The sequence below is a fragment of the Carcharhinus amblyrhynchos genome, chromosome 15 (assembly GCF_965287045.1).
Source record: "Carcharhinus amblyrhynchos chromosome 15, sCarAmb.v2.hapA, whole genome shotgun sequence".
Taxonomy (NCBI): Eukaryota; Metazoa; Chordata; class Chondrichthyes; order Carcharhiniformes; family Carcharhinidae; genus Carcharhinus; species Carcharhinus amblyrhynchos.
In genome coordinates, this window is record NC_137338.1 from 60,663,803 (window position 1) to 60,679,870 (window position 16,068).

The window sequence follows — 16,068 nt, forward strand, 5'->3', positions numbered from 1 at the left end:
GCGGAATAATAAGACAACAGCGCTGACAGCAGCCTTTACTAACCTTCAGGCTCACATACATAACAAATACATACGAGTGCAGAAAAGGCAGTTTCTTCGGCAGCAAAAACTGTCATCAAGCTTCACGTCCAGGGATTGGATACTCCAGTAACTAGAGAACTTAGCGCTTCGTGAACTGCTTGGTTTGCAACTGACCCAGTATAAACCCACCTGACGCATTCTAAAGTACACTGCATATTAGAATCAAAGCTGAATTCAGCAATCTTGGCTTCCTTCTGTCAATCATAACCAAAATCTCCACACGCATACCGAGATGTCAATATTTTGTTATCGTATTAGTGTCCGATGTATTGACACATTGGTCTGTGAGCTGACATACTACAGCATTACCTGCCAACTTAGACAAATACATAACTGAATGGAAAGCATACTTTACCTGATTAGCTGCACCATCACCGTACAAAGTTACACATATCTCGTCGTTTCCAAAGTATTTGCAAGCCAGTGCGATCCCAGCTCCGAGGGGAACCTAATTCAAAGAAGAAATCAGTGTTTTTGTGCAAAAGCGTTTCCATCTAAAAAAAATTATACTATGTACTAGATGTTATTTATCTACACAGTATTTTGTATCAAAAGCAGTATCTGAACTAGTGTGATCAGAAAGAGAGATCCATCCTTACCTGTGCACCGACAATGCCATTGCCACCATAAAACTTGTTGGCGTACATATGCATCGAGCCACCTCTGCCTTTAGCACAACCTCCACGTCTTCCTGTTGAGAGTAGATACATCATTTTTATGAACAACATAGGCAACCAGGAATAGATTAGAAATAGGAGAGGAGAGGTTACCCTGTTGGGAGTCTTTTATAGACCTCCTAAAAGTTCTAGAGAGGTTGAGGAAAGGATTGCGGAGACGATCCTGGATAGGAGTGAAAGTAATAGGGTAATTGTTACGGGGGACTTTAACTTTACTAATATTGATTGGAATAGCTATAGCTCTAGCTCATTAGAGGGGTCAGTTTTTGCAGAAAGCGTGCACTAAGGTTTTTTTGACTCAGTATGTAGACAGACCAACTAGAGGTGAGGCTATATTGGATTTGGTGCTGGGAAATGAGCCAGACCAGGTGTTAGACTTGGAAGTTGGTGTGCATTTTGGTGATAGTAACCACAATTCGGTTACGTTCACCTTAGTGATTGAAAGGGATAGACTGGAACCTCGGGACAGTAGTTTTAGCTGGAGGAAGGGTAATTATGAGGCTATTAGGAGAGAATTAGGAAGCGTAGGTTGGACTAGGAGACTACAGGGGCTGGGAACGTCCGAAATGTGGAGTTTTTTCAAGGAGCAGCTACTGCGAGTCCTTGATATGTATGTCCCTGTCAGGCGAGGAGGAAATGGTCGAGCAAGGGAACCGTGGTGCACTAAAAAAGTTGTTTCGCTGGTTAAAAGGAAAAAGGAGGCTTATGTCAGGATGAGACTTGAGGGCTCAGGTAGTGCACTGGAAAGCTTTAGATTGGCTAGGAGGGAGTTAAAGAGCGAGTTAAGAAGAGCTAAAAGAGGACACGAAAAGACTTTGGCTGATAGGATTAAGGAGAATCCTAAGGTGTTCTATAGATATGTTAAGAACAGAAGATTGGTTAGGGCAAGATTAGGGCCAGTTTGAGACAGCAGTGGGAAGTTATGTGCGGAACCGGAAGAGATTGGCAAGGCATCGAACCAATATTTCTCTTCAGTGTTCACGCAGGGAAGCATAAATGTAGCTGTGGAGAACACTGGGTTACAGGGTTGTAAACTGGACAGTATTGCAGTTGATAAGGAGGATGTGCTAGATATTCTTGAGGGTTTGAAAATAGATAAAGCCCCTGGGCCGGACGGGATTTACCCTAGGATTCTCTGGGAGGCAAGAGAGGCGATTGCAGAGCCTCTGGCTCTGATCTTCAGGCCGTCGTTGGTCACAGGTATAGTGCCAGAAGATTGGAGGATAGCGAATGTTGTCCCATTGTTTAAGAAGGGGAACAGAGACTTTCCCGGGAGTTATAGACCGGTGAGTCTTACTTCTGTTGTGGGCAAAGTTTTAGAAAAAATTATTACGGATAGGATTTATAGTTATTTAGAGAGTAATGTATTGATTGGAGATAGTCAGCACGGTTCTGTGAAGGGTAGGTCGTGCCTTACTAACCTTAGAGTTTTTTGAGAAAGTGACCAAAGAGGTGGATGGGGGTAAGGCAGTTGACGTGGTATATATAGACTTTAGTAAGGCGTTTGATAAGGTTCACCATGGAAGGCTTCTGCAGAAAATGCAGATGTATGGGATTGGGGGTGATTTAGTTAATTGGATCAGGAATTGGCTAGCAGATAGGAGGCAGAGGGTGGCGGTTGATGGAAAGTATTCGTCATGGAGTTCGGTTACGAGTGGTGTGCCTCAGGGATCTGTTTTGGGGCCACTGCTGTTTGTAATTTTTATAAATGATCTGGGTATAGTTATAGGGTATAGTTGGGTGGATCAATAAATTTGCTGATGACGCCAAAGTCGGAGGAGCGGTAGATAGTGAAGAGGGGTGTCATAGTTTACAGAGAGACTTGGACAAGTCGCAGAGCTGGGCCGAGAGGTGGCAGATGGAGTTTAATGCGGAAAAGTGAGAGGTAATTCACTTTGGCAGGTGTAACAGATGTGTAGAGTATAGGGCTAATGGTAGGACTCTGAATAGTGTTGATGAACAGAGGGATCTAGGTGTATGTGTACATAGATCCCTGAAAGTTGGGAATCAAGTAGATAAGGTAGTTAGGAAGGCATACGGTGTCTTGGCGTTTATTGGTAGGGGGATTGAATTTAGGAACCGCAACGTCATGTTGCAACTGTACAAAACTCTGGTGCGTCCGCACTTGGAGTATTGTGCGCAGTTCTGGTCCCCACATTATAGGAAGGATGTGGAGGCATTGGAGAGGGTGCAGAGGAGGTTTACCAGGGTGTTGCCTGGTATGGAGGGAAGGTCCTAAGAGGAGAGACTGAGGGATTTGGGGTTGTTTTCGTTAGAAAGAAGGCGGCTAAGAGGGGACCTTATTGAAACATATAAGATGATTAGAGGTTTAGATAGGGTGGACAGCGATAGCCTCTTTCCTCGGATGGAGAAAGCTAGCACGAGGGGGCATAGCTTTAAATTAAGCGGTGGTAGATATAGGACGGATGTCAGAGGCAGGTCCTTTACCCAGAGGGTGGTGAGGGATTGGAATGCCCTGCCTGCTGCAGTTGTAGATGCGCCTAGTTTGGGGGCGTTGAAGAGATCCGTGGATAGGTTTATGGATGGAAAGGGATTGGTTTAGGTTAGAGGGTCATTGCTTTTTTAATTGGTCGGCGCAACATTGTGGGCCGAAGGGCCTGTTCTGCGCTGTAATGTTCTACGTTCTAATATTATAGTCGTGATATCCCTTTCGAAATAAATATCACGGGATGAGGGTATCGCTACCTAGGTCAGCATTTATTGCCCTTTCCTAATTGCCCTTGTTAGTTGTAAGCTGCTTTCTTGAACCGTTGCAGTTTCCGAGGTGTAAGTACACCCACAGTGCATTCGGGTGGGAGTTTCAGGATTTTGACCCAGCGACTGTGAAGTAATCGTGATGTATTTCCAAGTCACGATGACGTACGCCTTGGAAGCGATATACAGGTGGTGGTATTCCCATGTGCCTGCTGCCTTTGTCCTTCTAGGTTGCAGAAGTCGTCGGTTTGAAAAATGCTGGTGAAGGGGCCTTGCTAAGTGCATCTTGTAAGTGGTGCATTCTACTGCTATTGTGGTGGTAGAGGGAGTGAATATTTATGGATGGTGTGTTAATCGAGTAGGGCTTCTCCCAAATGGTACTGAACTTCTTGTATTGCTGGAACTGCACTCATCCAGTCAAGGACTGGACATTCCATCACACTGCAAACTTGTGCTTTGTAGACGGTAGAAAAGGAGTCAGGTAAATTACATACCGTAGAGTTCTCAGCCTCTTACCTGCTCCTGCACCCATGGTATTTATATGGCTGGTCCTGTTCAGTTTCTGGTCAACGGTAATTCCCCTGCCCCAAATGTTGAAAGTGAAGGATTCGACAATGGGAATGCCATTCACGTCATGGAGAGATGGTTGTCCTCACTTTTTAGAAATGGTACTTGTCTGGTACTTATGTGGCATGATAATTACTTGCCATTTAACAACCCAAGCCTGAATGTAGTCCAGGTCTTGCTGAATTAGGGCTTGCGCTGTTTCAGTATCTCAGAAGTCACTAATAGTGAAGTCCTCAGCAATGATCCATACTTCTGACCTTATGATGTGAAGTAAAGATGCTGCAAGTGCCGAGACAGTGTGAAAATTTGCAGATGATCTTTAGATAACGGGCGCAACGTGCTGTGGTGACGGGAGGAGGAAGTTACCAGAGGGACACAGACAGACTACGTGAAATACATTAAATTATTCTGTAATGAATATCAGAAGATGGTGAAGAACTATCGTGTCGTGCACTGTATTGCAAGTGACGTATTGGTTGTGAGAAAGCGTACTTTCTGAAAGGAGGTTCTGACTGAGTTTAATACAAATAGCTGATACTAACTGCGACCAGGCTTGATGATATAATGGCCAATGCCTACTCTTATTTCATACGATCTTATGAATTATTGTAAATTTTGCTAATCGTAGCTTTACTCGCCAGTCAACTCGGCCAGAATTTCTTTGATAGGAACCCCACGTGTGTAGGAGTAGCCGTGAGACCGGTAAGCTGTTATCAGGTGGTCTGTTGGTTTGATCGCAACTTCAATTCCAACACAACAAGCTTCCTGCAATAGGAAATGCAACAGTTAAGAGTTGAGTTAGTGTGTGTCATAATCCAACATAGCACTTTACAACAGATCACTAGGGATTTTGCCTGTGGTTAGACAGGTTATTCAGACTGGCTCTCAAACGTGAGCAACAAAATATTACTGGAAGCGTGCCGAATAGCAATTCTATAATGAATTCTTAGAAAATAGCACAGACTTCACATCTAGCCCAGCATGATTTAATACTACCTACAGTGGCCAACTTCAATCGGTAACTTTACAGTATGTTCAAAGCAAACAGTTCAGATCAACACCACTAATACAGATACAACAAAGACTACAGGTTTAAGCAGAACAAGAAGCTGCACAGTTAGAAAGAGAAAGAAAATACGAGCAAGAGCAAGAGCAAAAAGCAAAATGGAAACAAATAAAAAGAGTTAGAAAATGACTAAAAAACAGTATGATCAGTGAGAGTGCAGCAAATGAATGAAGAAATTCACAATACAACAGTCAATCTCTAATACAAAGCAAAATGCTGCAGGTGTGAAAAATCCAAAGTAAAAACAGAAAATGCTGAGCAGGTAATGCAGCACCTTTGGGAAAGGAAACAGAGTTAATGTTTCAGGATAATGACATTTCATCAGCGCTGTTTCTGTTCTTATAACAAGCAACCTGATCATATCACAAGGAACCTACCAGCTCATTCGTCCTGGGTTAGATGGGAAGGGTCAATTCCACGAGCTCGTTCTCGTGTTAGGAAGCTTAGCTTAGATTTGCAAACTTACACTTTAGCGGAACATCTGTTTGACGGCTATTAAATATCACGAATTAAATGCAAATCGTGTTGATCGGCCTCCAACATCTATAGCGTAGGAGGGAGATTTCCAATGTATAACATTTATAGCACAATTGGGAAAAAGCGTATAAATTCTACTAACATCCAACAGTGCAAATTTTCCCCATTGATTTTTTTTTAAGAGCAATTGCTGTGAAGGTGTAGAATTGTGATCCGAGAATTCGTTTTTAATTCTGACTAAATACCTGGCTTTATAGTTAAAAGAAGCACTTCATTGAAGGAGCCATTCCCATCCATTTTACTATACGTACTTGACCATCATACAAATGGCAGAATCCACGGATGATCTTCTGTTTGTAAAGCTGATCTGCCTTGAGCTCCATGCGGCGAATCAGTTGCATTGTGCGGTAGTACTGAAGGCCATCCTCTCTGGTCAAGACGGCTGTGCTGGCAGGACCTTCTTCAAGACGATGCAAGTCGCATTTCTATATTTAAAAACAATTCTTTGTGAAAACATCCAAAGGCAGCAATAATTACGGCAGAAAACACTAACCAAAGACTTTCTTAAAAAAGTAATCCTTTGATGTTCTACATTTGGCATCACTAAATCAATCGAAGAAAATGGATAATTCGAGTATCGGAGCATATTGTGTGGAGTTTGCACGTAATTAGAGTACCAGAGCAAACTGTGTGGAGTTTGCATGCTCTCCTCGTGTTTGCGTGGGTTTCCTCCGGGTGCTCCAGTTTCCTCCCGCAGTCCAAAGATGTGCGGGTTAGGTTGATCGGCCATACTAATAATTGCCCCTTAGTGTTCAAAGCTGCTTAGGTTAGCGGGATTAGAGGGTAATAATATGTAGGGATATGGGGGTAGGGCCTAGGTGGGATTGTGGTCAGTGCGGACTCGATGGGCCGAAGGGTCTCTTTCGGCACTGTAGGATTCTATGATCTATACAGAAGTTAGACTAAAGCAAATTATGTCGTGCACCGGATTTAATCAGTCACTTTAATGCTGATATCAATGAAGTTTGGAAAAATATTTATTACTCAGCAAAGCTTCAGCAGAAACATTGGTGGAGACTTGTTTACTTAGTGACCCGATAACTCCTAGATTTTTAGAAGCATTAGAATATGCCAACGTATCTTTCCATCGTTTTTATTCCTTCGTGAAACACACGGAGGGTGAGACAAATGGGCGCAGGCAGACGTCTGATGCGACTTTATCGGGATGTGCCAAAACGATGACACGTTTTCGCCCAGGTGGACCTTTTACCTCATTTTCTAAGTCTCCGCTTGCTCTCCCGTGGTAGTTCTACAGCCATTTGAGCTATCTTGTATGACACCCATTCTCTACACACATTATGAAGGTGGTAAACAGGCTATTCCTAAATGGAGGCACAGGAAACATCACGTCCTGTGAAGTATTTGATAATTTTAGTCGGTACTTAAACTGCCAACCTATTCAATCAGCATTCACAGCACACACTGGTCAAGAAATAAAACTAGAATCAGTTGCAAATGCATAATAACTTTTTTAAAAAACTGATGAGAGGTCATCACAAACTTTTTCTTTGCATTGTCTGTTCTTACTAACATCATGCCCCAGAAAATGAAAAAGAAAATTACAGCACAAAACAATTTGAGCTCCAATCAATGCTTATTTCGGCAAGTTCTTTCTGGGGCACGATCGCTAATGATCTAATACTTGAACAAAATATGGTGATGCGGTAGTTGAGGGAAGTGACAGGTGTCCTAAGCATTTCATTTCTATGCTTCCACAAGGTTAAAATGAACATACAAACACTCAAGCATTTCGCAGAAATTTTGTATAATGTTTTCTTGATTGGAAAAATATTGCAAAATTTTTGTTAAATTAATGAATAAATGTGGAATACTTCTTTTAATTTAAGGTCTTTTCTTAAATCAAAGTCACAATTTACTCTTGACAGTACTATATAGTGTAGTGTAGGCTGGCTTTCAAATTAACTTGATTCTTTAATTTTCCATTTATTGAAAGCAGAATAAATATTTTATAAATAATCAATTAAGAGGCAATATTCATGAAAAATTACCTTAATATCAAATGTTGCTTCAGATGCAAAGTCGGCATAATTGCGAGATCCCACTACAACTTTGGTAGGCTGAAAGAAATGAAACACAGAACTGTAAAAAAAAATCGAGTCCACGGGGAAATGCATAAGGGTATGTTAGAAAGACATCTACAGATGTGCAAATTCAGCAATCTTGCATTCCCAGCAAGGCCACTGGTGAATGGAACAGTTTATTACAGTGGAATAGCATTACCTTAAAAGACTTGCACTGAATTTAACTAAAGTGCTTGATCACAATCACCCCCAAGTTTTATACACGAGGAGTTACTTCATCGTTAATTGACAGGTGAACGTGACACAAGAAGTTGCTGAAAGCAGAATGCTGAATGCATGGTAAGCCTGCTTCTAGTTGTGTTGAATCAATGGATGTCAGAAGAATTCCCTGCTCCGCTTCAATAGGTAGTACGTAAGCCAACTGAACAAATATAGACTTTGGTTTTAACCCGATAGTATGTCACACACTCGGTCTAGCACTGAAGCCTCAGACAAAATTATTTCTTCAAGACCCACAATTACATACTTTTGCATATTCCACAATACAAAAAACAAAACCAACTCAAAATAGCAGCCCTGAAATCCAGAATTGTCACCTCTGCTTCAGAAATGGGTAAGGGAGCATTATGAAGCTGAGGATTTTTTCTAGCATGAACTCAGATGCCACTATTTAATGAATTGGTGAGCCCGTGCTGTGACACAAAAGACAATAACACTACTGGCAAGAATCTGTCAAACGCGTAGATACACGTCAGCTTTAAATTCTAATGCAAGCTCAAAGTCAACGAAATCCCAAACCAGAAGTTATCCCTATTGCAGCAAATATTCTAATGAAAGAAACTGCATTTATATCGAGTCACAGCATCAGTCCTTCCTGTCTCTTTCGCAATTTCATACAACGCACTGTGCTTTTTTGAAGGATAGTCACTGAGGCTAGGCAATGTAGACAAAGCAACAGCCAGTTCAAACACTGCACAAACAGCATCTACTTTTATGATCGCAGATGCTGGAAATCAGAAATAAAAAACAGCTGGAAACACTCAGCAGGTCCGGCAGCATCTGTGTAGAGCGAAACAGAGTTAACGTTTCAAGTTAAGTGTGACTCTGTACTGAAGAATAGTCACATTCAACACAAAATGTTAACCTCCACAGATGTTGTCAGATCCGCTGCGTATTTCCAGCACTGTTTTTAGGTGTTTTTTTTGAGGGATATACACTGGTCAGGGCATAAAGGAGAAAACATTCTGATTGTTCCAGCAGAGCAGGCAGAGGTGTGATTCTTGTGAAGAGAACTGATAGGTAAGAGTGTTGATTCTTAACTTTTTTTTCCAGAGGTTTTTTCTCTAGAGAACTGGAAATAGGCCCTAGGGAGACCTGGGAAGGTTTTTTGTTTATACCCGATAAATTTGAACGGGGAGGAAACCCGAGACACTACACATGTAGAGTCTCCCACCCTATCCCTCTTCTTGATGTGAGAGCAGGTAAGCTTTTTTTCTTTTTCTCTTTCATTTCTTGGTAAGGGAAGTTAGCAGGGATGGCAGTGCAGGCAGTGCAATGTTCCTCCTGTGGGATGTTTGAGGTGAGGGATACCATTAGTGTCCTAGCAGAGTACACCTGCAGGAAGTGCACCCAACTCCAGCACCTTGAAGTCCATGTTAGCTGGAACTGGATAAACTCAGGATCATTCAGGAGGCATTGACAGTTATAGAAAAAAGCTACAGGGAGGTAGTTAATATCCTGGAAATGAGGATACTTGGATGACTGTTGGAAGGGCTAAGAAGCAATCAGTTCAGCGATCCCCTGTGGCCGTTTCTCTGTCTAACAAGTATACCGTTTTGGATACTTTTGGGTGGGGGGGTGGGGAAAACGACTCACCAGGGGTAAGCCATGGGGTACAGGTCTCTGACACAGAGTCTGCCCTGTTGCTCAGAAGGGAAGGGCAGAGAGGAGTAAAGCATGAGTCATTGGGGACTCCACAGTCAGGGGGACAGATAAGAGATTCTGTGGGAACGAGAAACAATCGCAGTTGGTTTGTTGCCTCGCAGGTGCTAGGGTCCGTGATGTCTCGGATCATGTTTTCGGGATCTTTAACAGGAAGGGGGACCACCCCCAAGTCGTGATCCACTTAGGTACCAAAGACATAGGTAGAAAAACGGATGGGGATGTAAGGCAGAAATTCAGGGAGTTAGGGTGGAAGCTTAGAGCTAGAACAGACAGAGTTATCATCTCTGGTTTGCTACCCTTGCCGTATGACAGCGAAGAGAGGAATAGGGAGAGACAGCAGTTGAACACGTGGCTACAGGGATCGTGCAGAAGGGAGGGATTCCGATACCTGGATAATTGGATGTCGTTGGGGTAGGTGTTACTTCTACAAACAGAATGGTTTACATCTGAACCTGACGGGTACCAATATCCTGGGGGGGGGGCGGGGGTGGAATTTGCTAATGCTGTTTGGGAGGGTTTAAACTAATTCAGCAGGGGGGTCGGAATCTGAATTGCAGCTCCAGTGTACAGGAAGTTGAGAGTGGTGAGGTCCTGAATGAGGTTTCGAGGTCACGGAAGTGTCGTCTCGGCAGGCAGGCAGAAGGTGGTTTGAGGTGTGTCTACTTCAACACCAGGAGCATCCAGAATAAGGTGGGTGAACTTGTGGCATCGGTTGGTACTTCGATGTGGCTATTTCAGAGACATGGATCGAGCAGGGACAGGAAACGGTTGTTGCAGGTTCCGGGGTTTAGATGTTTCAGTAAGATTAGGGAAGGTAGTAAAAGAGGGGGAGGTGTGGCATTGTTAGTCAGGGACAATATTACGGTGGCAGAAAGGACGTTTGATGAGGACTCGTCTACTGAGGCAGTACGGGCTGAGGTTAGAAACAGGAAAGGAGAGGTCACCCTATTGGGAGTTTTCTATAGGCCTTCGAAAAGTTCCAGAGACGTAGAGAAAAGGATTGCAAAGATGATTCTGGATAGGAGCGAAAGCGACAGAGTAGTTGTTATGGGGGATTTTAACTTTACAAATATTGACTGGAAAAGCTATAGTTCGAGTACTTTAGATGGGTCAGTTATTGTCCAATGTGCGCTGGAGGGTTTCCTGACACAGTATGTAGATAGGCCAACAAGAGGAGAGAATTTGGTACTGGGTAATGAACCAGGCCAGGTGTTATGATTTGGAGGTAGGTGAACACTTTGGTGATAGTGACCACAATTCGATTATGTTTATTTTAGCGATGGAAAGGGATAGGTAAATACTGCAGGGCAAGAGCTATAGCTACAGGAAAGGAAATTATGATGCGATTAGGCGAGATTTAGGATGCATAGGATGTGGAAGGAAACTGCAGGGGATGGGCACGATTGAAACGTGCAGCTTGTTCAAGGAACAGCTACTGCACGTCCTTGATAAGTATGTACCTGGCAGGCAGGGAGGAAGAGGTCGAGCGAGGGAAGCGTGGTTTACTCAAGAAGTTGAATCTCTTGTGAAGAGGAAGAAGGAGACTAATGTCAAGATGAGATGTGAAGGCTCAGTTAGGGCGCTTGAGAGTAACAAGTTAGCCAGAAAGGACCTAAAGAGAGAGCTAATAAGAGCCAGGAGGGGACCTGAGAAGTTTTTGGCAGGTCAGATCAAGGAAAACCCTAAAGCTTTCCAAAGGTATGTCAGGAATAAAAGAGTGACTAGGGCCAGTCAAGGACAGTAGTGGGAAGTTGTGCGTGGAGTCCGAAGAGATAGGAGAGGCGCTAAATGAAGATGTTTCGTCAGTATTCACACAGGAAAAAGATAATGTTGAAAAGGAGAATACTGAGATACAGGCTATTAGACTAGACGGGATCGAGGTTCATAAGGAGAAGATGTTAGCAATTCTGAAAAGTACGAAAATAGATAAGTCCCCTGGGCCGGATGGGATTTATCCTAGGATTCTCTGGGAGGCTAGGGAGGAGATTGCAGAGCCTTTGGCTTTGATTTTTAGGTCGTCATTGTCTTGGAGGATAGCAAATGTTGTCCCCTTGTTCAAGAAGGGGAGTAGAGACAACCCTGGTATTTATAGACCAGTGAGCCTTACTTCTGTTGTGGGCAAAGTTTTGGAAAGGATAAGAGATAGGATTTATAATCATCCAGAAAGAAATAACTTGATAGTCAGCACAGTTTTGTGAAGAGTAGGTAATGCCTCACAAACCTTATTCAGTTCTTCGAGAAGGTGACCAAAGAGGTGGATGAGGATAAAGCGGTTGGTGTGGTGTACACAATTTCAGTAAAGCATTTGACAAGGTTCCCCACGGTAAGCTATTGCAGAAGATACGGAGGCACGGCATTGAGGGTGATTAGAAATTGGCTAGCTGCAAGACGACAGAGGATGGTGGTCGATGGGAAATGTTCATCCTGGAGTTCAGTTACTAGTGGTGTACCGCAAGGATCTGTTTTAGGGCCACTGCTGTTTGTCATTTTTATAAATGACCTGGACGAGGGCGTAGAAGGATGGGTTAATAAATTTGCGGATGACACTAAAGTCAGTGGAGTTGTGGACAGTGCAGAAGGATGTTGCAGGTTACACAGGGACATAGATAAGCTGCAGAGCTGAGCTGATAGGTGGCAAATGGAGTTTGATGTGGAAAAGTGTGAAGTGATTCACTTTGGAAGGACTAACAAAAATACAGAGTATTGGGCTAATGGTAGGTTACTTGGTAGTGTGGTTGAGCAGAGAGATCTCAGTGTCCATGTTCATAGATCCTTGAAAGTTGGCACCCAGACTGATAGGGTTGTTAAGAAGGTATACGGTGTATTAGCTTTTATTGGTCGAGGGATTGAGTTTAGGAGCCACGAGGTCGTGTTGCAGTCGTACAAAACTCTGGTGCGGCCGCACTTGGGAGTATTGCATTCAGTTCTGGTCGCCGCATTACAGGAAGGATATGGAAGCACTGGAAAGGGTGCAGAGGAGATTTACCAGGATGTTGCCCGGTATGGTGGGAAGGTCTTATAAGGAAAGGTTGAGGGGTTTCCATTAGAGAGAAGAAAAAGACAGGACTTAATAGAGGCATATAAGATAATCAGAGGATTAGATAGGGTGGACAGTGACAGCCTTTTTTTCCCTCGAACGGAGATGGCTAGCACGAGGGGACATAGCTTTAAATTGAGGAGTCGTAGATATAGGACAGATATCAGAGGTACGTTTTTTTTTACTCAGAGTAGTAAGAGCGTGGAACGCCCTGCCTGCCACAGCAGTGGATTCGCCAACATTAAGGGCATTTAAATAGTCATTGGATAAACATATGGATGATATTGGAATAGTGTAGGTTAGATGGCCTTTAGATTGGTTTCACAGGCTGAAGGGCCTGTACTGCGCCGTAATGTTCTATACGTTCTGTTTGAAGGCATGCTACGAATTGCTCCAGAGCGGACATAAATCTACAACCTTCAGATTCAGAGGTGAAAGTGCTCCCAACTGAACCAGACAGCAATGACACCAACATCCTTTGGCATAGAATGTGTTTTACCCTCTAACATGAGACAGGCCTGAAATAAAACAGGAACTTGACTCTAAAGCACTTCAGCAAAGCATTAATAAATTGTAAGCTCCTACAATCCTTCAACGGATAACTTTAAGGATGTCATTAAATAACCTGCCAACTGAATCCTGAATGGGTTCTTCAAACCCATTTAATTATCTCTGGGGCATGTCTTTTTCAAGCTTAAGTGAGAGTGATCATCTGAGGAGAACCCCTGATCCACAGTAGTCCCAAAGAAGGGCTAAAATCATAATTCACTTCAGAGTGGGAGGCAGAGGGAACGAGTTTCAATCAAGTTCAATACCAGACAATACCGTTTGAGGAAATGCAGGTTATTTTTCAATTACTCAACACCGAGTTCAATAGTGGCGGACCCAAACATCTACCGTATTTTTATTTCCCTTTTCTGCTTTTTTCTTGTTTTTCCCTTTCTCCGTTTCAGTAACAGCTGTTCGTGATCCTATCAATGATATCTCCTTGTTCCATTAACCCTCCCTTTTGCCTTACACCAATGCTTCTGTCACTTAATGCCTCACGTTTTCTACTTCATCACACATGCACGCAGATAAAACACTACTGTTTGGCAGCCTGAAACAATCCCATACGAATCAAACAATTCCCCAAAATTATGAGCTGGGGAGAGATAAAGCCGTTTCCCAAAAACATCACGTTCAATCAGTACCACTGTTAAACGGCTTTCACCTTTTGGCTTAGGAGGTAGTCGAAGCCCGAGGACATTGCTACGTGAGTTAGAATGTAACAGCGCAGTACAGGCCTTTTGGCCCCCAATGTTGCGCCGACATGTGAAACGAATCTAAAGCCCGTCTAAGCTACACTATTTCAATATCATCCACGTGCTTATCCAATGACCCTTTAAATACCCTTATTGCTAACGACTCCACTACTATTGCAGGAAGGGCATTCCACGCCCTTACTACTCTGAGTTCTTCAGGATAATGTCCCATGCCCAATCGTCTTCAATTGTTTCATCAATGACTTTCCCCTCCACCGTAAGATCAGAAGTGAGGATGTTCGTTGATTATTACGTAACGTTCAGTTTCGTTCGTGTCACTTCAAGTACTGAAGCAGTCGATGTCAATCTGCAACAAGACATTCAAGCTTGGACTGGTAAGTGGCAAGTAAAACTTACATCACACAAGTGCCCTGATAATGCCCATCTCCAACAACAGAGAATCCAACCATCTCCCTATGACATTCAAAGCAATTACCATCGCTGATTGCCCCATTATCAACATCCTGGTGGAGGGGGGAGGGTTTTACCATTGCCTAGAAACTGAACTGCACCGGCCTTCCAGAAAAAAAGCTGGATTGCTAACGCTTTACAAATATTCACTTCCTCCACCACTGACGAACAGTGACCACTGTGAGTACATCTACAAGATGCAGCAACTCACCTAGGTTCCTTAGGCCGCAACTTCCAAACCCACGAGCGCTACTATTTAGAAGGACAAGCGCAGCAGGTACCTGGGAATATCACGACCTGGAGATTTCCCTCCAAATCATTTACTGTCTTGACTTGGAAATATATCGCTGTCGCTAGGTCAATATTCTGGAATTCCTTCCCTAGCTACAGCATATGGACTGCAGCGATTCAATAAGGCAATTCACCACCAATTTCTCAAGGGCAACTTGGAATGGACAATAAATGCTGGCCTAGCCAATGGCACCCACACCCCGTAAAATAATATCTAACAAAATATCCCAAGTTACTATGGGGTTTGGCACAAGTTTAGTATCTGTGGAAAAGCAAATGTGCTCCATACAAGCATCACATTTGTTGAGTGAATTACACCACAAATGATTGCAACTTGAATTACATTTTTGAAAAACAGAATTATGCACTGCGTTTTTTTAAATAGTAAAGGGACTCGATCACTCAGTTTTAACACTTCTCTATTTAATTAAAAGAATATTTTACAAATATTTAGCACTTTAGGCATACAGAACACATGCCAAGTACGCCTACTGATGCACACTATAGTCAAGTTTGCAAACACTGCCTGCAACTAAAGCCATCCCAGGAACCACATATGGCACTATGGTATGTATGGGCTAAAAAGAATATAATCTTGTATGAGTTCCAATGAGAATTGACAGAAATTAGTCAAAGCCACTCCTGTGACCAACCAATTTTGCACACAAAATACTGGATTAGAACAAAGCTGCGCAAACTGGAACTGTACTAATATGAAGGTGCTTTGCTTCTTCAATCTCTGCCTTCGTTTTCAATGCTCAGCTCCTCTAGCCCATTGTCTCAGTATGTGATGTTTGAGTGCAGATTCCATCAACAGAAAATGAGAAAATTGCAGGCATACAACCTCAGCAGTGCAAATGAAAGACTCTGCTCACTCACTATGGCTCTCTGGGTAGAATGAGCTCTCTCATTCAAACTGCTGAAGGTTGCAGCTCCCGTTGCGAAGAAGAAACAGTGCAGAATTCTGACAAAAGCCACGCAGCCAGGGGGATGAAGAGACACAAAGGACATGTGGTTAAGGGTGAAGAATAGGAGGGATGTACAGCTTGCATATATACACGATTTTCATTCAATAAAGGTACACTTCTGACTTAATTGGTTTTGGAAACGGCAAAATAGAAACGATTATCCTTGAACAACTCCAACAAAACTTCAAACAACAGTATCAAGGCTTGAGAATCCACTGGAAAAATAGCTGGTGAGTTAAAATTAAGTTTTAACTTGCCAGCTGTGTCTCATGCTACTACCATATGTAAGGTTATGGCCAGGTACAACCTCAAACATTTATTTAATTAAGCCACGACAGCACAGAAGTCACTTGAGTTCTGGTGTGACAATTTTATGTAACTTGAATGTTATATCATGAAAAGACTTTAGGCCCAGAAGTTAATTAATT

General features: G+C 42.9%; 1 protein-coding gene across 1 annotated transcript in view; it reads right to left on the reverse strand.

Moving 5' to 3' along the window:
* Nucleotides 1-16,068, reverse strand: part of LOC145353355 (pyruvate dehydrogenase E1 component subunit alpha, mitochondrial-like) — a 37,757-nt gene that overhangs the window by 9,699 nt on the left and 11,990 nt on the right. Inside the window, exons 2-6 of the mRNA XM_080204028.1 lie at nucleotides 7,653-7,721; nucleotides 5,895-6,068; nucleotides 4,679-4,805; nucleotides 681-772; nucleotides 437-529 (exon numbers count right to left, since the gene is read on the reverse strand). Of these exons, the coding sequence (XP_080060154.1) occupies nucleotides 437-529; nucleotides 681-772; nucleotides 4,679-4,805; nucleotides 5,895-6,068; nucleotides 7,653-7,721 (555 nt within the window). The remainder of the gene's footprint in view (nucleotides 1-436; nucleotides 530-680; nucleotides 773-4,678; nucleotides 4,806-5,894; nucleotides 6,069-7,652; nucleotides 7,722-16,068) is intronic.